The following is a 23,953-nucleotide window of genomic DNA, read 5'->3' on the forward strand; positions in this document are numbered from 1 at the left end:
CATTCCATCCATACTGGAACTATGCAGGCTATACATCAGGCTTCCAGACTAAAGGTGAACATTTAAAAAAAAAAATTTTTTTTTAAGATTTTATTTATTTGACAGAGAGAGATCACAATAAGACAGAGAGGCAGGCAGAGAGAGAGGAAGCAGGCTCCCTGCTAAGCAGAGAGCCCGATATGGGGCTCGATCCCAGGACCCTGGGATCATAACCTGAGCCGAAGGCAGCGGCTTAACCCACTGAGCCACTCAGGCGCCCCTAAAGGTGAACATTTTTTTTCTGCTTCTGTCCCTCATCAATAATACCTTTCAAGACCGTAGAATTTGTTTATTTAAAGCTATGTCAAGACTCCTTCCCGGGACGCCTGGGTGGCTCAGTTGGTTGAGCAGCTGCCTTCGGCTCAGGTCATGATCCCAGCGTCCTGGGATCGAGTCCCACATCGTCCTGGGATCGAGTCCCACATCGGGCTCCTTGCTCAGCAGGGAGCCTACTTCTCCCTCTGCCTCTGTCTGCCATTCTGTCTGCCTGTGCTCGCTCTCTCCCTCTCTCTGATAAATAAATAAAATCTTAAAAAAAAAAAAAAAAGACTCCTTCTCAATCCCTCTCCTCCCCACTCTAGATCCCTGCAAACCTCTAGTTCACCAGCCTGTCCTTCTCCAGCCGGAGAGTCGAGGACCTTCTGTTCTAAGGTAGGAGACTGAGTGGTGGGGATCAACCCTTGAATAAAAGGTCTTTTGTTAATGGGATTTGAGGTTTGGGAGGATATTGTTGGCTTTCCTTTTTAAAATTAAGCACGATACAAATAGGCCCTTAAACCTCCAGAATCACTAACTGAAGAACGCTTAATAGTAATCATTCCTGTTTGAAAAGGAAGCGCGCGCGCTGCATGCCGGGATTTGTAGTCCCTGCTCGGATGGCCCTCATTGCGGCTGTGCAGGAAGAGCCTCTCGTCCAGGCGCATGCGTGCGGCGGTGGCGGCAGGACTGACTGCGCTAAGGTGGCGGTAGGAACGCGGCCTCCTGGGAGCTCGCCATGGCGGTAGCTGCGGCGGCTATGGGGCCCTCGGCGCTTGGTCAGAGCGGTCCTGGTTCAATGGCTCCATGGTGTTCAGTGACCAGCGGCCCAACACGCTACGTGCTGGGAATGCAGGAGCTGTTCCGCGGCCACAGCAAGACTCGCGAGTTCCCTGCACATAGCGCCAAGGTACACTCGGTGGCCTGGAGCTGCGATGGGCGTCGCTTGGCCTCGGGGTCTTTCGACAAGACGGCCAGCGTATTCCTGCTGGAGAAGGACCGGTTGGTAAGCTGTCAGGGACCGGCCCAGGCCAGAGAGAGGGTCTGTGGTAAAGCCAGGTGTGGAGAGCCAGGTGTTGGAGAGAATGCGGGATGGAGGCGAGGAGAAGGGAGGGGTGTGGGGAAAAGAGGGTTGTGTAGAGCACGCTGGAGGAGTGCGGGAATGACAAGGGTAATGATTAGGGATCTGGAAGGAATGTGGTAGAGAGGAAGATGGTGATGGTAAGAGGGAGGTGGGGATGTGAGGGAGTGTAGCAGTAAGGAGGTGTAAAGATGAGCTGGGAGTGGAGGCGAGGAGAGGATGAGGACTGGTGGTGAGGAGGGTAGATGGGATTCGAGTGAGGTGAGGGTGTATGGGAGTGGTATGAAGGAGTTGTGTGGTGGTGAGGAGTGGCTAGAGGCTGTGGTGATGGTGGGGTCCCTATGGTGGTAAGGAGGCTTCCTGTGAGAGTGAGCAAGAAGATTGGGAACCTTGGTGGAGTAAATGTGGAGAACCAGAAAGAAGGAGGAAGGCCAGGGAGGGCAAAAGAGTTAGATTAGAGCATTGCTGTGGAATCCAAATCTCAGAACAATTCAGAGTGATTGGAGAGGAAGGGAGGAGGGTATTGGGAAGAGTTTTGGGGAAGGGGTTTAAAAATTTAAAAATTCTTTTAAATTTTCTGGCTTTTTCTTTGCCACAAGGTACCTTGGTTTGAATAAGGTTTAGAAGTCACATGTGGAGGCAGGTACTTATGTGTGAAGTAGCATTTGGATTCTGTTCTTTCAGGTCAAAGAAAACAATTATCGGGGACATGGGGATAGTGTGGACCAGCTTTGTTGGCATCCGAGTAATCCTGACCTCTTTGTCACAGCATCTGGAGACAAAACCATTCGCATCTGGGATGTGAGGACTACAAAATGCATTGCCACTGTGAACACTAAAGGTGACTCTTGAGAGAGAGGGCAGTAGGAAGATGAGCAGCTTATAGTCATTCAACAAGCATTTCCCAAGTATCTTCTTTGTGTGTGGCCTCGTGTTAGGTGTGGGACATCCTGGGCTGAATAAGACAATTTCCAGCTCCCAGGACCTGTACTAGGTTTAGTGCAGGGAGAGAGACATGTGTTAACGAAAAAACCTAACGTGATATGATATGGTTCATCTTACACTGAAGAGTCTACAAGATGGATACCTAGAATGGAAATGCTTAAGTCTGACTCTTGCCTGTGAGGACATTTGAGCGGAATTTGAGTAAATTCTTAGAATAGGTAATAGGGATTTAGTGGTCAGGGTACAGTGCATGGGTGAGGGGTGGGGTGCAGCTCTAGGAGGGCGCTTCATGTGTAGATAGATGGAGAATTTAGGAAACTGCTGATAGGCCAGAATGACTGATCTTGGGAATGAATAGTCTTGGTGGTCTGGGAGAAGACGACCTGAAGTTGTATAGTACATTTGTAGAATCTGTTCTTCACCAGGTATTGTCCTATAAACCTTGAGGTCACTTACTATGTTTTACTGACTAACGTGTCATTGATTATAACATGCACCAATATTTTATGCGTTGTTAGGAAGGAAAATAAAGTTTCTAGATAAGCATCATACACCAAAAATTTCGAGATGCCTCCTAATGCATTTTAAGATATGTTGTAGAAAATAAAATGTGAAAATATATGCATCATAGAATTGATAAAGTTGGTGAGATTTTTAATTGACATGTTCACTGTGGGCCACTGGACTTTGTTGACAAGACTTGTCCCTGGAGGTGGAATCTTGTAGTGCTTTCTCCAAGTAGACAACTGGTGATTCTTAAATGAGTTAGATAGCACGTGGATGAACATTAAAAACCGGCTGTGTATGTATTTTAATGCCTACCAGAAAAAAAGATCTAGCCCATAGAATTTATTGATAAATGGAAACTGAATTTATTTAACTGAAAATTTTTGAGTCAATTTTAAGAAAAGTCTTGAATAAAGAAATATAGCTGTTATTTTTATATATAGCTATATATATTTATATATATACTTAAAGATGCAGCCAACATGGATAGGACAAAAATTGGAAAAGTGGCATGTGAATGACTGGAGTTTGGGAAATGGTGGTATAAGACTAGGGGGCTTTGGAGTCAAATCTGGTTTCGAACTTGGGTGTGTTACTTCATGGCTTTGACACTTTGGCTCATCTCTCATATCTTTCATATCTTCATATGTAATATGGGGATAATAAAGTATTCCTTAGAGAGTTATGAGAGTGAATAAGGGGCAATTTGTAGACGAAAGTGTTGGACTCATAATTGGTGAGTAAGTAGTCATTTCCTTCTGTTGACTGGGACCTTGGTGAATGAGGTTTGGAGATAGCTCTGGTCTTCGTAGTATTAAAAAAAAGTTAACTGCAGGATTATAGGCAAACAGTATCTTGCTGATTATATCTGGGTTTCCAGGGGAGAACATTAATATCTGCTGGAGTCCTGATGGGCAGACCATTGCTGTAGGCAACAAGGATGATGTGGTGACCTTTATTGATGCCAAGACACACCGTTCCAAAGCGGAGGAGCAGTTCAAGTTTGAAGTCAATGAAATCTCCTGGAATAATGACAACAACATGTTCTTCCTGACAAATGGCAATGGTTGTATCAACATCCTCAGGTGAGAGGGTTCTAGCTTAGGGACTGTCATGTCTTTGTGCTGGGTGCTGCATAGATACAGAATGAATTAGATGCAAGCCTGGCCTGAAGGAGCTTAAAAGACAAATGGTAATAAAAAATCCTAACCTCTGTTGAGCACCTTTGAGCCAGGCACCTTATATTTACTGAGTCCTCAGAAATTCTCAGGGGTTGTTATTTGAGTCTTATTTGACAGATGAGGATCTGGGATTCAAGAGAGTTTAAATTATTAGTCAACAGGTGAGCACTAGAACTAGGTACACCTTGAATTATGGTTAATTTATACCCATAAAGTCTCTGCTTAAATTTCTTAAAATTTTTTAAAAATTAATTAATTAATTAATTGATTGATTGATTAAAAATTTAGTATTTTAAATATTTAATATTTTAATTAATTAATATTTAATATTTTAAAAATTTTAAAGATATTTTAAAATATCTTTAAATATTTTAAAATTTCTCTCCAGGGCAGCCATCTTCAGTACTTTTCTACCTCCCCAGCTTAAAAGCTTATTTTATGTACTTCCTGTTGGCAGCATTTCTCATTCTGTATTATAATTAAATGTTTGTTTGTTTTAAAGATTTTATTTGTTTAGTTGACAGAGTATACAAGCAGGGGGAGCAGCAGAGGGAGAGGGAAAAGCAGGCTCTCCACTAAACAGGGAGCCAAGTGCGGGGCTTGATCCTGGGACCCAGGATCATGACCTGAGCCGAAGGCAGATGCTTAACTGACTGAGCCACCCAGGCACCCCTATAATAAATGTTTAATTAATCTATATCTGCCATTAGACTATAAATGACATGAAGGTAGGGACCATGTGTAACTTGTTTCCTGTTGAATCCCTAGTTCCTACCTTAATACTTGCTACACAGAGTTAGGATCTCCATAAATATTTATTCTGTAAATGAATGAAGTGTTGGAATTGAAATTCAGGTCTGTTGACTCTGTTCTTTCTGCTGTCTGGGTGGGCAATGCAAGGCAATGTGAAATAGGTTCTTTTTGAGAGGCATGGAGTTTGCTTTGGAATCCCAGGGATAGAAACTTAAATTGACTATGGGAGTTGGGGATTGAAAGAGGCATCTTCTGATCTTGACCTTGAAAACTGAGTAGAATTTTAAGAATCAGCAGAAGGGAACCATACAATGGGCAAAGGTGTGAATGAACATGGCCTGTATGGACAGTAGTTGGTAGATCACAGTTGCTGAGAATGGTATCAGATAAGGTATCTGAAGAGATGGCCTGAAAATGGGAAGATAAAGTTGAAATATAATCTGGGATCAGATTATAGAAAAGGCCGCAAACCTGTGCTTAGCAACTTGAATTTTATTCAAGTTGGTGTTCTATAGCTTATTTTTTTTTTTTTAAGCCTTTCAGTTAGGAAATAAAACACATACACAGAAAACCACTTAAAACAACATACAGCTTGGGACACCTGGGTGGCTCGGGTGGTTGAGCAACTGCCTTCGACTCAGGTCATGATGCCAGAGCCCCGGGATCAAGTCCCACATCAGGCTCCCAGCTCCGTGGGGAGTCCGCTTCTCCCTCTGACCTTCTCCCATCTCATTCTCTCTCTCACTGCCTCTCTCTCTTTCTCTCTCTCAAATGAATAAATAAATAAATAAATAAATAAACAAAACAAAACAAAAAACTGTCTTTAAAACAACATACAGCTTAATGAACTATTATATGTGTAACCCCACCCAGGTCAAGAAATATTTGCTGCATCCCAGAAGTCCCTCCATGTCCTTTGTTCTAGTCCTCAAAAGGAAACACTATTTTGATTTTTATAGTATTTCTTCATAGTTTTAGCTACCAAGTATGCATTTCTAGACATTCTAGATTTGTCTATTTAAAAAAATTTGATGTCTTTTAAATGTGTTAAACTATGAAGTTGCTCTTCATCCTCTTCTACTTATAATATAGACTGTTAACCTGCAGAGATTCTCCTAGTCTGGATTTTGCTGATTCTGTATGCTTATTTATTTGTTGGAATATAAGATACTTCCTCTCATTTACTGTTTTGTTATTTAATAATATAGTTCACTTAGGAAAGGCAGGATAAATGGTTCATTCCCTTTGTCATCAGATAATGAATTAGTTCTCCATCACCTCCAAAGACGATTAGCTAAGTTTTATTTATTTTTTTTAATTTTTTATTTTTTATAAACATATATTTTTATCCCCAGGGGTACAGGTCTGTGAATCACCAGGTTTACACACTTCACAGCACTCACCAAAGCACATACCCTCCCCAATGTCCATAATCCCACCCCCTTCTCCCAAACCCCCTCCCCCCAGCAACCCTCAGTTTGTTTTGTGAGATTAAGAGTCACTTATGGTTTGTCTCCCTCCCAATCCCATCTTGTTTCATTTATTCTTCTCCTACCCACTTAAGCCTCCATGTTGCATCACCACTTCCTCATATCAGGGAGATCATATGATAGTTGTCTTTCTCTGCTTGACTTATTTCGCTAAGCATGATACGCTCTAGTTCCATCCATGTTGTCGCAAATGGCAAGATTTCATTTCTTTTGATGGCTGCATAGTATTCCATTGTGTATATATACCACATCTTCTTGACCCATTCATCTGTTGATGGACATCTAGGTTCTTTCCATAGTTTGGCTATTTGCAAACGACATATCAGATAAAGGACTAGTGTCCAGAATCTATAAAGAACTTAGCAAACTCAACACCCAAAGAACAAATAATCCAATCAAGAAATGGGCAGAGGACATGAACAGACATTTCTGCAAAGAAGACATCCAGATGGCCAACAGACACATGAAAAAGTGCTCCATATCACTCAGCATCAGGGAAATACAAATCAAAACCACAATGAGATATCACCTCACACCAGTCAGAATGGCTAAAATCAACAAGTCAGGAAATGACTGATGCTGGCGAGGATGCGGAGAAAGGGGAACCCTCCTCCACTGTTGGTGGGAATGCAAGCTGGTGCAGCCACTCTGGAAAACAGCATGGAGATTCCTCAAAATGTTGAAAATAGAACTGCCCTATGACCCAGCAATTGCACTATTGGGTATTTACCCTAAAGATACAAATGTAGTGATCCAAAGGGGCACATGCACCCGAATGTTTATAGCAGCAATGTCCACAATAGCTAAGTTTTATTTTTAAGACTTACTAGGGACGCCTGGGTGGCTCAGTTGATTGGACGACTGCCTTTGGCTCAGGTCATGATCCCAGAGTCCCGGGATCGAGTTCCGCATCAGGCTTCCAGCGCCATGGGGAGTCTGCTTCTCCCTCTGACCTTCCCCTCGCTCATGCTCTTTCTCACTGTCTCTCTCTCAAATAAATAAATAAAATCTTAAAAAAAAAAAAAGACTTAGTGTAGGGGCGCCTGGGTGGCTCAGTGGGTTAAGCCTTTGCCTTCGGTTTAGGTCTTGATCTCAGGGTCCTGGGATCGAGCCCCACATCGGGCTCTCTGCCGGGCAGGGAGCCTGCTTCCCCCTCTCTCTCTGCCTGCTTGTGATCTCTCTCAGTCTCAAATAAATAAATAAATAAAATTAAAAAAAAAAAAGGCTTACTGTAAACTCTTGTACTTAAGCATGGGAGATGTGTTTCAGTCCATTGGAGTAATTATCTGTATGGAAACTCAAAGTATCCCTTCTTCAGCTAATGGGAGCCTCTTCAAGTTGTTCCTGAGTCTTTTTTTCTTTTTTTCTTTTTTGTTAACAATGCAGGTAGTCTTCAGTTTGTTGCTCTCTGATAGGACAGGATATGCCAGGTTCATCTTGTATGTTTCCTGGCTCAGACCTTTAATCAGAAAATTCTCTAAGAATCCTTGGATTCTTTTTCTGAGAAAAGGTACTGGAACTACAGATGTCCATATTGCTGGTTTGGTCATTATTTCTGGACCTTTCCTGTGGACAGAGCAAGGACATGTAAGTGTTTATTTTTAAAGATTAAAATATGTGAATAGTGAATTTATGTTGATAACATTGAACTAAAATTCAGGACTAGTGGAATCCTACTGCGGGCACCTGGATGGCTCAGTGGGCTAAAGCCTCTGCCTTCGGCTCAGGTCATGGTCTCAGGGTCTTGGGATCGAGCCCCGTGTTGGGCTCTCTGCTCAGCAGGGAGCCTGCTTCCCCCACCCCCGCCCCCAATCTGCCTCTCTGCCTACTTGTGGTCTCTCTCTCTGTCAAATAAATAAATAAAATTTAAAAAAAAAAAGAAGAATCCTACAAAGCATTTTCTATATTATAAATAACTCTTTCCTTCCAAACTGAATATTTGAGTATTCTGATTCTCAAGGACACTGGGATTATAGAATTAGAATATCCCATGGTTACTTATTACCTTTCTCCATATTACACATAGAGGTATCTCAGAATAACAGTATTCCCACTACCACCACCACTGTGATTACTTAAAATAGTAAATTTTGCTTTTTGCATTGTTTTCTTAATTTTTCTTCGATTAAAAAAAATCATTTATATTATCAGACCCTGATATGAGGAAGTGGTGATGCAACATGGGGGCTTAAGTGGGTAGGAGAAGAATAAATGAAACAAGATGGGATTGGGAGGGAGACAAACCATAAGTGACTCTTAATCTCACAAAACAAACTGAGGGTTGCTGGGGGGAGGGGGTTTGGGAGAAGGGGGTGGGATTATGGACATTGGGGAGGGTATGTGCTTTGGTGAGTGCTGTGAAGTGTGTAAACCTGGTGATTCACAGACCTGTACCCCTGGGGATAAAAATATATGTTTATAAAAAATAAAAAATTAAAAAAAATATTATATTATCAGAGTATAGAGCTACTAGGTACTATGCCTTTCTTTTACATCTATAATTTCTACAAGAAGCTGTATATGTAATGCTCATCACCAGTCCCATGCTGATAAGTCTCTAGTCATTTTGATTGTCAAAGTTCATTCTTTAGATTACTCAGGAAGGGTTCACGGGACAATATTCTTTAAGTTCATGCTTACAACTTATATACCTATAAAACTTACAGATATTTAATTGTGTTTACCATTTGAGCTCTTTGTAATTGATAGTTTTGCTAGATATAAAAATCCTTGATTCCTATTTTCTTGCTTGTATATCTTAAATATATTATCCCATTTTCTTTTGGCATAAAGTCTTACAGTCAGAAAGGTCTGATGATAATCTATTTTTTTTTAAAAGATTTTATTTATTTATTTGACAGAGAGATCACAAGTAGGCAGAGAGGCAGGCAGAGAGAGAGGGGGAAGCAGGCTCTTTGCCAAGCAGAGAGCCTATTGTGGGGCCCGTTCCCAGGACCCTGAGACCATGACCTGAGCCGAAGGCAGAGGCTTAACGCCCTGAGCCACCCAGGTGCCCCATAATTTTTTTTTTTTTTTAGAAGTCCAGGAAAGTTTGTTTGAATTACAGTCTGATACTTGGTTTGTTGTCTTTGATTTTCTTTAGTATCTCCTGTTGTCGTCTTAGTACCACAGTCCTCTTCCCATAGTTTAATTGCTGTCTGTCTTGTTTCTTAGCTACCCAGAGCTGAAGCCTGTGCAGTCTATCAATGCCCATCCTTCCAACTGCATCTGTATCAAGTTTGACCCCATGGGGAAGTACTTTGCCACAGGAAGTGCGGATGCTTTGGTCAGCCTCTGGGATGTGGATGAGTTGGTTTGTGTTCGGTGCTTTTCTAGGTAAGCAGCTCTGCTGGCACTTTCCTTGTTGGATAAATTAATTTGACTTTATTTTGGATGAAATTGTGCCCTACACTTACTGGGTTATTCTAACATGTCCTGTCTCCACTCTGTTACAGGCTGGATTGGCCTGTGAGGACCCTTAGTTTTAGTCACGATGGAAAAATGCTGGCGTCAGCCTCGGAAGATCATTTTATTGACATTGCTGAAGTAGAGACAGGTAACTGATACCCTCACTACCATAGTGAGTCTTCTGTCTGTCATCTGTTGGCCATTAAGACTTTTCCTGTCATGTGTGTTTATCTTCACATTACTACTTCACTTGCATTAGCATAAATGAATTTTCCTCTTAAGACAGCTTTGTTTATTAGGACTATTATAGTCAGGTCATAAGGGAGCAAAGAGTTTAGAAAGGAGCAGGTCTGAAAAAAAGGAATTTAGGAAAATATTTTGCATTTCATTAACTGTCAATTCTTCTGTTATGAAATTTTTAAAATGTGGAAAATAGGAGGAAGAAAAAAGTGGTACTTTTGGTTCCACCTCTAAACACAATCTCTTTTAGTGTTGTGGTATACTTTTTTCCTGTATTTTGCCTGTATGTGAACTTAAAATAATCTTAGGAATTAACAAAATACATGTGATTTGCTTTAAAAACAACCAGTAGAATTTGAAAATAGAAAAATGAGAGGAGAGTATTCATTTTATGAAAGAATTTCCTTAGCTTTACTTATTTTTAATTAATAATTTTTTATTATCAAAGTATGACGGACATGATATTATATTAGTTTCATGTATGACAGTGATTTGACAGACATACACATTAGTCATTGATCACAATAAAGGTAGTCATCATCTGTCACCATATAACATCATTATAATATTATTGACTATATTCCTGTTGCTATACTTTATATCTTCAGGATGTATTTATTTTATAATTGGAAGTTTGTACCTCTTAATATTTCACTCATTACCCCAGCTTTCTCTCCTCTGGCACCCAACAGTTTTCTTTAATTATGAATCTGTTTCTGTTGTTTATTTATTTACTTGTTTTGTTTTTTAGATTTCATGTACAAGTGAAATCATATTGTATTTGTCTTTCCTGATTTATTTAACTTAGCTTAATAACCCTTAGGTCTACCCCATGTTCTCATAAATGGCAAGATCTCATTCTTTTTTTATGACTGATTAATATTCCATTGTGTATATATATCTCAGATCTTTATTCATTTGTCTATCCATGGATACTTAGGTTGCTCCCATATTGTGGCTATTGTAAATAATGCTGCAATAAACATAGGGGTTTACATACCTTTTTGAATTAGTATTTTGTTTTCTTTGGGTAATTACCCAGTAGTGGAATTATTGGATCATACATTTCTATTTTTAATTTCTCGAGAAAGCTCCATACTGTTTTCTGCAGTAGCTGCACCAATTTATATACCCACCAGCAGTGTATGAGGATTCCTTCTTCTTTACATCCTCACCGTTTGTTTTTTATTATCTGTTTGATACTAGCTATTTTGGTAGGTATGAGGTGATATTTCATGTATGTGCATTTCCCTGATGATCATTGATGTGAGCACCTTTTCATGTTTGTTGGTCATCTGTGTGTCTCCTTTGGAAAAATGTCTGTCTAGGTTTTTTGTCCCCCTCCCCCCGCACCTTTTTTTTTTTTTTTTTTTTTTAAAGATTCACCCATTTGGGAGAGAGAGAACATGAGTGGGCCTGGGGGAAGGGGCAGAGGGAAAGAATCTCAAGCAGACTCCCTGCTGAGTGTGGATCCTGACATGGGGCTCAATCTCAGGACCCTGTGATCATGACCTGAGCCGAAATCTTAAGAGTTGGATGCTCAACTGATTAAGCCACCCAGGCACCCCGTTTTTTAATCAGCCTACTTTTTTTGTTTGTTTGTTTGTTTTTTAGTGTTGAACATAGAATTGTCTTATATATTTTGGATATTAACCTCTTAATGGATTTATTATTTGGAAGTATCTTCTCCCATTCAATAGGTTGCCTTTTTGTTTTGTTGATGGTTTCCTTTGCTATGCAGAAGCTTTTTATTTTGGTGTAGTCCCAGTATCTTATTTTTGCTTTTGTTTCTCTTTGCTTGAGGAGACATATCCATAAATACATTGCTAAAGCTGATGTTCAAGAGATTGCTGCCTGTGTTTTCTTTTAGGACTTTTATTGCTTCATATCTCACATTTAAGTCTTTAGTCCATTTTGAGCTTATTTTTGTGTATGGTGTAAGAAAGTGGTCCAATTTCATTTGTTTGAATGTAGTTGTCCTGTTTTCTCAGCACCATTTGTTGAAGAGACTGTTTTTTCCATTGCATATTCTTGCCTCCTTTGTTGTAGATTAATGATCATGTTAAGTGTGGGTTTATTTCTGAGCTCTCCTGTTCCATTGATCTAGCATATCTGGTTTTGTGCCAGTGCCACATTGTTTTGAATACTATAGCTTTGTAGTATATCTTGAAGTCTGGGATTGTGATACTTCTAGCTTTGTTCTTTCTTAAGATTGCTTTGGTTGCTCAGAGTCTTTTGTGGTTCCATACAAATTTTGGGATTATTTGTTCTAGTTTTGTGAAAAATACTGGTATTTTGATAGGGACTGCATTGAATCTGTGGATTGCTTTGGGTGATACGGACATTATAACAAAATTAATTCTTCCAATCCTGGGCATGGTTTATTTTTCTATTTGTGTTACCTTCAATTTCTTTCTTCAGTGTCTGATAGTTTTTAGAGTATAGGTCTTTCCCCTCTGTGGTTAAATGTATTCCCAGGTATTTATTCTTTTAGGTGCAATTGTAAATGGGATTGTTTTTTAAATTTTCTTCCTACTACATCATTATTAGTGTATAGAATGCAATGGATTTCTGTATATTAATTTTGTTGCCTGCAACTTTATTGAATTCATTTTTTCTAATACTTTTTGTGGAGTCCTTACAGTTTTCTATATATAGTATCATGTCATGTGCAAATACTAACAGTTTTACTTCTTTCTTACCAATTTGGGTTCCTTTTTTTTTTTTTTTTCTCTTGTCTGGTTGCTGTGGCCAGGACTTCCAAGACTGTGTTGAATAAAATGGTGAGAGTAGACATCTTTGTCTTGTTCCTGATCTTAGGGGAAAAGCTTTCAGTTTTTCACCATTGAGTGTGTTGTTATCTGGGTTTTTCATATATGGTCTTTATATGTTGAAGTGTGTTTCCTCTAAATCCATTTTGTTGAGAGCTTTTATCAACAATGGGTGTTTATTTTTGTCAAATGGTTTTTCTGTGTCTATTGAAATGATCATATAGTTTTTATCCTTCCTCTTATTGATGTGATGTATCATATTGATTTATTTGCAAATATTGAACCATCCTGGAATAAATACCACTTGATCATGGTGTATGATCTTTTTAATGTATTGTTGAATGTGGTTTGCTAATATATTTTGTTGAGGATTGTTGCATCTATATTCATCAGAGATGTTGGCCTGCAGTTTTTTGCTTTTTGTTTTTGTTTTTGCTTTTTTTTTGGTAGTGTCTTTACCTGGTTGTGGTATCAGGGTAATGCTGGCCTCATAGAATGAATTTGGAAGTTTTTCTTCCTTGCCGATTTTTTGGAATAGTTTGAGAAGAATAGGTATTAACTGTTCCTTAAGTGTTTAATAGAATGCACCTGTGAATCCATCTGGTCCTGGAGTTTTGTTTTTTTTGGAGTTTTTTGATTACCAGTTCAGTTTCATTACTAGTAATTGGTCTGTTCAAATTTTCTCTTTCTTCTTGATTCAGTTTTGGAATATTGCATGTTTATAGGAATTTATCCAGTCCTTTGGGTTGTCCAATTTGTTGGCATATAATTTTTCATAGTATTCTCATATAACCCTTTGTATTTTTGTGGTGTCAGTTATTTCTTCTTTCATTTCTGAATTCATTTATTTGAGTTCTCTCTCTTCTTGATGCGTCTAGTAAAGGTTTATCAAACTTGTTTATGATTTCAGAGAACCAGCTCTTAGTTTCATGGATCTTTTCCAATTTTTTTAGTGTCTATTTAATTTATTTCTGCTCTAATCTTTTTTGTTTCCTTCCTTCTACTAACTTGGGGCTTTGTTCTTTTTGTAGCTCCTTTAGATGTAAGGTTAATTTGTTTATTTGGGATTTTTCTTGTTTTGTAAGGTAGGCCTGTATTGGCATAAACTTTCCTGTTAGAACTGCTTTTGCTGGATCCCAGAGATTTTGGATTGTTGTGTTTCCATTTCTATTTGTCTTCATTTTTTAAAAAATTTCCTCTTTGATTTATTCATTGACACTTTGGTTGTTTATATTGTTTAGCTTCTGTATGTTTGTGTTTTTTTCCAGTTTTTTTTTTCTTGTAATTGATTCCTAGTTTCATACCATTGTGGGTCAGAAAAGATGCTTGATAGGGGTGCCTGGGTTGTTCAGTCTTTGGGCATCTGCCGTTGGCCCAGTTCGTGGTCCCAGGGTCCCAGAGTCCTGGGATCTAGCCCTACATTGGGCTCCCTGCTCAGCGGGAATCCTGCTTCTCCCTTTCCGACTTCCCCTGCTTGTATTTTGTCTCTTGCTGTCTCTTTCTAGAAAAAAAAAAAAAAAAAAAAAGATGGCTTGATAAAATTTCAGCCTTCTTAAATTCATTGCAACTTGTTCTATGGCCTACTGTATATGATCCATACTGGAGTATATTCCATGTGTGCTTGAAAATAATGTATATTCTGTTATTTTTGAATGGAATGTTCTGTATATATCTGTAAAGTCCATCTGGTCTAATGTGCTTTTTGTTGATTTTGTCAGGATGATCTGTCCATTGATGTGAGCATGGTGTTAAAGTCCCCTACTATTGTATTACTGTCAGTTGCTCCTTTTATGTTTGTTAATATTCACTCTATGTTTTTAGGTGCTCCTATCTCCTATGTTGGGTACATAGATACTTACAATTGTTATATCCTTTCATTGGATTGATTCCTTTATCATTATTTAATTCCTCTTTTTGTCTCTTGCTATAGTCTTTGTTGCAAAGTGTATCTTGTCTGATAGTTTTTTTTGTTTTTTTTTTTTTTTGGTGGGCAGCAAGGCAAAGTTTATTGGGCAATAGCAAAGTGATAGTACAAAGGTCCTGAGGAGGAAGGGGACCTGAGAGGGCTGCCTTTGTCTGATAAAAATATCACTATCCCAGCTTTTTTTTCATTTCTGTCTATATGGAATATCTTTTACCGCCCTGTCACTTTCAGTCCACATGTGTCTTTAGATTTGAAGTGAGTCTTTTTTTTTTTTTTTTAAAGATTTTATTTATTTACTTGACAGAGATCACAAGTAGGCAGAACGGCAGCAGAGAGAGAGGGAGGAGGAAGCAGGCTCCCTTTTGAGCAGAAAGCCCGATGCGGGCCTAGATCCCAGGACCCTGGAATCATGACCTGAGCTGAAGGCAGAGGTTTTAACCCACTGAGCCACCCAGGCACCCCTGAAGTGAGTCTTGTAGGCAGCATATAGTTGAGTCTTGTTTTTTCAGTTATCCAGTCACCCTGTATCTTGATTGGACCATTTAGTCAATTTACATTTGAGTAATTATTCATAGGTATGTATTTATTGCCATTTTGTTCATTGTTTTCTGTTGTTTTATGGTTCTTCTTTGTTCCTTTCTTCTCTTGCTCTCTCTTTCCTTGTGGTTGATGACTCTCTTTAATGTTATGTTTGGATTACTTTCTCTTTATTTTTTAAATACCTTTTAGAGGTTTTTGATTTGTGGTTACCATGGAGTCATAAATAACATCCTATTTGTGTAGCACTCTTTATTGTTAGTTGCTTAAGCTTGGACACATTCCAAAAAGCACTGAATTTGTACCCCTCAACATTTTATGTGTCTATCATATTATATATCTTTTAATTTTGTGTATCCCTTGAGTAATTTTTGTAGATGTAATTGATTTTGCTGCTTTGTGTTTTAACCTTCATAATGGCTTTATAAGTGATTAGTCCACTACCTTTAATCATATGTTTGCTTTTACTAGTGAAATTTTTTCTTTCATAATTTTCTTCTAATCATGGCCTTTTCTTTTCACTTAAAGAATTCTCTTAAATATTTCTTGTAAGGCTGGGTTAGTGGTGATGAACTTCCTTTTGTTTGGGAAACTCTTTATCTCCTTCAATTCTGAGTGATAGCCTTGCCAGGTAGAGTATTCTTGGTTGTAGGTTCTTTCCTTCCAGCTCTTTGAATGTATCATGGCCACTCCCTTCTGGCCTGCAGAGTTTTTGCTGAGATCAGCCTATAGCCTTATGGGTTTTCTCTTATATGTGACAACTTTTCTCTTGCTGCTTTGAAGATTCTCTCTTTATCTTTAATTTTTGCCATTTTAATTATTATGTGTCTTGGTGTGAACCTTTTTGGGTTCATCTTGTTTGGAGCTTTCTTTTGTTTCCTGGATCTGATGTGTGTTTCCTTCCTCAGATTCAGGAAGCTTTCAATTGTTACCTTTTCAAATACATTTCCTGCCCCCTTTCCTCTCTCCTCCTTCGTGGACTCCTACGAAGCAAATGTTATCATGCTTGATGGTGTTGTAGAGGTTCCTTCACCTATTCTCACTTTTATTATTCTTTTGTCTTTTTGCTGTTCATCTTAGTTATTTTCTATTACCCTGTTCTCAAGATCTCTGATCCGTTCTTCTGCACCACCCAATGTGCTGTTGATTTCCTTTGGTGTTATTTTTCATTTCAGTTACTGTATTACATTTTCTGTCTCTTTGTTGAAGTTCTCACGGAGTTCATCCACGTTGCAAGTCCAGTTGAGTATCTTTAGGAGCATTACTTTGAACTTCCCATCAGTCATATCACATACCTCCATTTTGTTTAGTCCTTTCTCTGTGATTTTTGTCTTGTTTGTTCATTTGGGACATATCCCTCAGTCTCCTCATTTTGTCTAACTGTGTGTTTGTTTCTGCATGTTAGGTAGGTCAGCTACATCTGACCTTGAAAGTAGTGACTTTACATAGAAGAGGTCCTGTGGTGCCCTGTATGCTATCTGCCTTGGTCACCGGAACCAGCGCTGTCCCCTCTATGTCACCGGAACCAGGGCTGTCCCCTCTATGACCTATGTGCACCCTCCTGCTGTGGTTGAGCTGTGATTGCTATGGGCATGCTGACGGTGAGGGATGGGGCCTGGCTTTCAGCCCAGTTGGCTGCGCTGACCTGCTTTGCCTGCTACAGGCGCACTGGGCAGGGTTTGCTTCCCGTACTGTGGAGAGGCCTGGCTGCAGCTGCCATGGGCTTAGTGGTGGGTGGGGCTGGCACTCAGTCTGCTGTGTGTAATTAGCCTGTGTGACAGCTGCAGGTACATGCAAGGGCAGGCCTTGTTCTTTGGGGTGCCAGCTATAGGAACTATAGGCAGCTGGTGCATAGGGTTATCTCCCCTGTCCCCTGGGTGAGGAGTCACTTTAGTGGGGTCCTGGTCCCATGTGGGCCTGCCTGCTGGATATGGCAGGGGAAGAGCTGCTTTGGAGGGGTGCCTGTGGAGGCCAATGGACTGGGTAGGGTGGGTGGTAGGGGAATGCTGGTGTGGGGCATGTGTTGCTAACAAGGAGAGTGTTAGAATTGGCTTCTGCAAGCATCTAGCTATCAAGGCTCACGGTGGGCAAGAAAAATGGCACCCATCAACACTTTTTTATTCCTGGAGAAATCTGCACATGTTTGCCATTCCCGCACACACCCTAAAATTACTTATTAAATCGCCTTCATGTATACTCTAGGCGCTTTTTAAGCTGCAGCTTCAGTGCCATCTCTGGCTGAGATACTTAGTAGTGTGCTGCTGGCTCTTTTGCCTTTCAGTTCAACTGGAGTTAAGCAGCACTGATTCTAAAGCTCCTGGAGTTAAGCCCTGCTGATTTTCAAAGCCAGACATGATGGGAACTTGTCTTCCCAGCATAGGTCCTTACAGCCACGATTGCCCCGTGTGGGATCTGATCCCTTCACTCCTCCATGCTTGTGATGGCTCTCCCGTTGGTGGTTATTTGTACAGGGGTTTGGTTCCTGGCCATGTCTCCACCCCTTCTACCCTTTCAGTGTGGCCATGTCTCTATGGTCAGCTGTGGAAGATCTCTTCTGCTGGTCTTCAGATAATTTTCAGAGTTAATTGCAATAGATACACTTGTTGCCTCAGTGTGTCTGTGGAGGAGGTGAGCTCAGGATCCTCCTACTCTCCCATCTTGTCATTACCCTCAGATTTGTTTTGTATTGTAGCTTTATTGTTTTTGGAAATACATGATGCTTTAGTAAAAGCATTTAAACTATATAGAAGACTTCAAAGAGCAAAGTAAAAAAGTTGAAATTCCACCATTTAAAAATGCCACTGTTGATGACATTGTTCTAAGTGTTGTCCAGCCATTCAGATACGCAGCTCCTTTGCGTCTGCTTTGTGTGATGTGTGGATCCTCTCCTGCTCTAGGCTGTGCCTGTTCCACCTGAGCATGTTACAGCTTCATAATGTCAGCTCTGCTGCCGCTTGTAATGTAGTCCTGAATCCCATTGAATATGTCAGGATGTTCTCAAACTGCTGGTCTTTACTTATTTATGCCTGTGGGTGCTTCAGTTGCTCTGCTCTTTGGTGGCTTTTCATCTTCGCACCATTATAAATAAAGCTGTGAGAAATATTCCTTATGGTCTTCACTTTGGGTCATCCTTTTGGGGAAACCAGTGAAGTGGGATTGCTCCCTGAGTCCAAGGTACTGACATTTTGTGAAGGACCAAACCATGTACAGAAAAGTTATTCCAGTGTTTGTTCTTAACAACGCATGCACGTGCATGTTTTTCCCATGTCGTCCTGGCACAAGTTTGTCTGCCTCACCTAATACATATAAAATGTGATTTATTTTATTTTTATTTTTAAAAAAGATTTTATTTATTTATTTATTAGAGATTGTGAGCGAGAGAGAGCACAAGTGGGTTGGGGTGAGGGTGGGCGGAGAGTAGCAGAGGGAGTGGGAGAAGCAGACTTACTGCTGAGGAAGGAGCCTGACGCGGGGCTTGATTCCAGCACCCCAGGATCATGACCTGAGCTGAAGGCAGATGCTTAACCAACTGAACTAGCCAGACACCCCTTATTTTTTATTTTTTAAGATTTGTTTATTTACTTTAGAGAGAGAGCACAGATGGGGGCAGGGGCAGAGGGACAGGAGGAGAGAGAATCCTCAAGCAGACATCCAGCTGAGCACAGAGCCTACCACAGGGCTTGATCCCAGGATCCTAAGATCATGACCTGAGCTGAAATCCAGAGCTGGCTGCTTAACCCTCGGAGCCACCCAGGTGCTCCTAAAATATGATTTAGTTCACATATACTCTTTCAGGAATATATCAAATATGGCTGTATTAATTTTTCTAAGTAGTTCAGACATATACTTTTAACATTTTTTTAATCTTTTCTATGACCTAGGCTAAAAATTAAAAGTCAGATGACTATCAAAGGGAAGCACAGTTATAGTTATAGCATTATTTCATACATAAAAGGGAAATAATCTCAATTTCATTATGAAGGACTGATTAAATAAGTTGTGATACATCCATATTACATTGTGTCAGGAGAAAAACATAGTTCCATATGCGCTGAAATGCAAGACTGGCAAGGCATTTTACTGAATGAGCAGAGCAAGTAGCCAATCAATGCACTTGATGTGTTCCCACTTAGGTAAAGAAACTAAGGCTAAATTAGTAGAAAGACTTTTGAAAGAATTTATTTCAGACTTAGAAGATTGGGAGAAGATAAATTTTACTTTAAATTATAATCTTAAGGGGCGCCTGGGTGGCTCAGTGGGTTGGGCCGCTGCCTTCGGCTCAGGTCATGATCTCAGGGTCCTGGGATTGAGTCCCGCATCGGGCTGTCTGCTCAGCAGGGAGCCTACTTCCTCCTCTCTCTCTCTGCCTACTTGTGATCTCTCTCTGTCAAATAAATAAATAAAATCTTTAAAAAAAAATTATAATCTTAAGTATTATTACTGAAATTAAGTAGATACAATGAAAAATTCCGTTTTTTTAGTTACCCTAGGTGCATTTTAAGGACTTAAGTAGCCACATGTGGCTGATGGTTTCTGTATTGGATAGCACAGATGTAGAATGTTTCCATCATAGTGCTGTTTCCCAGTGCTGCTCTGTACCCTAGTGCTGTTTAAATTTTATGCAGTAAGCATGTTTTTGTATGTTGGTTTGTAAAATAGTATATATGCTCAGTATAGAATACTTGGAAAATGCTGGCCATTAAAAGGAGAAATTAATCACACATAGGTCCATAATTTGGAGATAGCTAATTCCTAACATACTAGTATATTTCCTTCCAATCTTTTTTCATATGTAGATATTTATATATCTGTATTATATATAGACATTGATTCATCTGTATGTGTATACATACACTATACTATGTATAGGTGAAGTCATATGTTAAGTAAGGTTTTGTGTTTTACATGTTTTTAACTGTTAAATGTAAAAGTAAGAATTAATTTTATTTCTGATAACATTTTTTTTTTTAAAGATTTTATTTATTTGACAGACAGAGATCACAAGTAGGCAGAGAGGCAGGCAGAGAGAGGAGGAAGCAGGATCACCACTGAGCAGAGAGCCCGATGTGGGGCTCGATCCCAGGACCCTGGGATCATGACCTGAGCTGAAGGTAGAGGCTTTAACCCACTGAGCCACCCAGGCGCCCCTGATAACATGTATTTTAACAGTCCACTTAATTTTGGCTTTTTAGACACACCATACATATTGCACCGAGTCTTTTAGAACTTCAGTGATCTGGAGTAGTCATGTCAGCCCCAGATAGCACCTTATTTATCATTCAGAGATTAAACTTTCCAATAAAACTGTCAAGATGTTGAATTTTATGAAGCCACATTGTTATTTAGGAAACATTTTAGGAGGCCTCTTCATGTCTGTTCTGAGTTTCTTGAACTGTATAAATTTTATTTTTACCAATCCCACGTGACGGACAAATGATGGCATAAAGGCCAGAAGAGAAGTAAAAGGAGGGTAGCAGCCTGTGAAAGTATTCTTTATGTTTGTGTAATATAGAAATTTGCTCAGACATATAGCTAGACTGCCAGATACTAGCATCATGAGAAATGTTTAACTGTCCCTGTAGTAGGATTACTTAACAAAGAGGGTCTCTCTTTCTCTCGCTCTCTCCACACACATATGTGTGCATGTTATACATATATTTTAAACAGCTTTATTAAAATATAATTTACTGTATAGTTGACCAGTTTGAAGTATATAATTTAATGTATCCTGCAACTTCAAAGTAACACTGCATTGTTAATGTTTTATTACATTAATCTTTAGATTCTTTACATGAATCTTAACATAAAAGTAAAGTGGGACTAAAGGAATAATGGCTTCAGAAAAATCATGTTTAATTTCAAGTAAGAAGAGTGACATTTTTGGAGGAAAAATCTGTTTGCAAAGCCTTGGGATTTAGAAGAAGGACCTGTGGCTCTGGAAACAGACTCACTTCATATGCTGACTCCTATGAGTATGACTTAACTGTTCACCTGTTCCTTTATAAAATGGGGTTTAAAATCATTACTTGCTTTGCTGCATTGTGATTATACTTTATTTCTAAAGTATAATGCATCTGATTCCTAAGGGGTGCTCAACAAATAACTAACTGCTGGTACTGTTTTCCTAGGGAGTATGGAATAGGTTTAGCTCATATGCTCTGCATTCAGATCTTGCTCTGCCACCTACTGGCTTGTGCTCTCTCTCTGCCTCAATGTTCTATGTAAATTGGGGCAATGATTGTACCTGTCCTGTAGGGTTAGTAGGTGGATTAAATGAGGGGCGCCTGTGTGGCTCAGTCGGTTAAGTGTCTGCTTTCAGCTCAGGTCATGATCAGGGTCCTGGGATTGAGCTGCATGTTGGGCTCCCTGCTCAGCAGAAAGTCTTCTTCACTCTCCCTCTTTATGTTTATTCTCTTCCCTCGCATCCCCATCCCCCAACCCCTCGCTCCTGCGCGCTCTCTCTCAAATAAATAAAATATCCTAAAAAAAGTGGATTAAATGAGCTAATGTAGGCAAGCACATAATGAATGTGGTTTCTTATTAACGTATTGATTCGTTTTTCTATATTGATTTTTATAGGAGACAAGCTATGGGAGGTGCAGTGTGAGTCCCCGACTTTCACCGTGGCTTGGCACCCCAAAAGGCCTCTGCTGGCGTTTGCCTGTGATGACAAAGATGGCAAATATGACAGCAGTCGGGAAGCAGGAACTGTGAAGCTGTTTGGGCTTCCTAATGACTCCTGATAGGAGGCCTTCAGGGAGAGGAGACGCTGGCAGAGGCCTTCCTTTGTGTATTAGTTTGGTCTCTTCTCTTGGAGTTGATGGGCTCATGAAGTGTTTGTAAATTGGTATAAATTATGTAAGTCTTGTCAGTCTGCCTGTTCCAGTTCCGTTCTTGTTATGTGAACTCTTCCCGTTCTTTCCCCTCCACAGGAGGTTTCTGCACGATAACACCAGAATATCTTCCTGTCTGGGTACTTCCTGTCTTCCCTGCCTTGGCATGTGTGGTAGACTTTGTTGGGTTTGCTTCTGCTTGGACAGTACCTACCTTGGGGGGTGGGGCAAGTGAAGAAGCTGTGATGGGGTTGGAGATTTTTTACAGTAAAAAGAAATGTATATAATTTTGAGATTTGAGCATTTAATAAAACTGACTTTAATTATGGGACTTCTACGACTTTAAAAGTTATGGTATGTTTGTTATTATTGTTGCAGATATTGGGAGATGTTGCAGTTTTGCATTTAAAAAAAATTTCAGGTTGGATTAAAGGTTGACATTCTATCATTTAATGTCCTAACCAAGAATTCTGTGAAATGCAGGGACCCAGCATGAAGTGCAATAGCAAGCCTTAAATTCTTCAGCTTGAGTGTACCCTGTCTTAATCTACAAAAGATTTGAGGACAATAAATTTATGGTAAACATTGTAAAATATAAACAAATCCAAAATCAGGAGAAGACATACAGATAAGAATAGAAAGTTGAAATTGGGGAAATTAAAACAAATATGCAAAGAATGAGGACCTGACTGATTGAACTAAAATTTTGGCTGTGCCCCCTGGTGGCAAAGTGAAGAAGGGAGAAGTCAATTAATTCTTTTTTTTTTTTTTTTAAGATTTTATTTATTTATTTGACAGAGAGATCACAAGTAGGCAGAGAGGCAAGCAGAGAGAGAGGGGGAAGCAGGCTCCCCACTGAGCAGAGAGCCCGATGTGGGGCTCGATCCCAGGACCCTGAAATCATGACCTGAGCAGAAGGCAGAGGCTTAACCCACTGAGCCATCCAGGGTTCCCAGAAGTCAGTTAATTCTTAATGAAAAGCAGAGCACATGCCAGTTCCTCAGGGAAAGCAGAACTTTGTTAGCTCTTACTTCCAAAAGAAGTTGCTCAGGTAGGAGATTACCTGTGAACAATGTCTTGATTTTCATTGTATTTTAATGTATTTTGACATTAAAAATACAGAAATAGTGATGTTTGTTGAAAATTCTGGAAAAAGCAAGTAAGTGAAAAGAAAAAAAAAATCCTTATTTCTCCTCCCAGGAGATAGTCACTATTAGCATTTTTGTGTGCATCCTTTTAAGAGTTTTCCTATGTTGTATTTATGTTAGAAACATGTTTATACAAATCTTGCAGAGTAGACAAATCAAGTGTGACAACATAAAGCATGTAAAGTGCTCAATACCATGTCAAGCAGTATTAAAAACACTCAGAAAGTCTTAATAGAAATTTTTAGTAATTAGACCTTCCTTAGGCTTGGTACTATAATGAGCACTTCACTTAATTTTTGCAATAGCCTTCTGCAGTTGGATGTTATCATCATTTTACTACTCAGGGAGTTCAACTCAGTGTTATTCATTAACTGACAGTATTCAGATCTAGATGTGCTTAGAGGTCCATATCCCTTCTATTTGCAGTGGCCATTCTGTCTCCACTTGCCATTCCCATTTTGCCAAGGAGTAAACCTTGACTCTGAGAAGTTGACTTTTGGCCCAAGTTAATTAGTGATTGGTTGAGTCCAGTCTTCAGGCTTAGTAGTGTTTCCTTCAGCCTCCAGAATAGCCTCTGCCTGCATCCTTCCCTGAAGGTCTTTTTAGTTGCAAACCAGCATGCCACCTCATTATGTCGGAAGTTCAGTGTTGCTCATGTCACTGGGAGTAAACGTGGCACACTGTTTTTGTTTTTATGGTTATCTGTCATCCCTGGAGTTGCTGCTCTCTTTTTCTATATATCCTCCTTAGCATTGGAATCAGACACCAAGTTTTAGTCTAGCTCTTAGTATTTGATCAGTTCCCTCCTCTTTGATCCATGTGGATTTTTTCCCTCTGCGGT

General features: G+C 39.7%; 1 protein-coding gene across 1 annotated transcript; it reads left to right on the forward strand.

The window, feature by feature from the left end:
* The first annotated feature begins 897 nt into the window (after window positions 1–897).
* On the forward strand, window positions 898–22,312 carry THOC3 (THO complex subunit 3). The gene is made up of 6 exons (XM_082723201.1): window positions 898–1,300; window positions 2,060–2,216; window positions 3,708–3,912; window positions 9,426–9,587; window positions 9,707–9,807; window positions 21,711–22,312. The coding sequence occupies exons 1-6, from the start codon at window positions 1,034–1,036 to the stop codon at window positions 21,872–21,874; spliced, it is 1,056 nt and encodes a 351-aa protein (XP_082579327.1). The 5' UTR covers window positions 898–1,033; the 3' UTR covers window positions 21,875–22,312.
* The last annotated feature ends 1,641 nt before the right edge of the window (window positions 22,313–23,953 follow it).

The sequence above is a fragment of the Mustela nivalis genome (assembly GCF_964662115.1).
Source record: "Mustela nivalis genome assembly, chromosome: 3".
NCBI classification, from domain to species: domain Eukaryota; kingdom Metazoa; phylum Chordata; class Mammalia; order Carnivora; family Mustelidae; genus Mustela; species Mustela nivalis.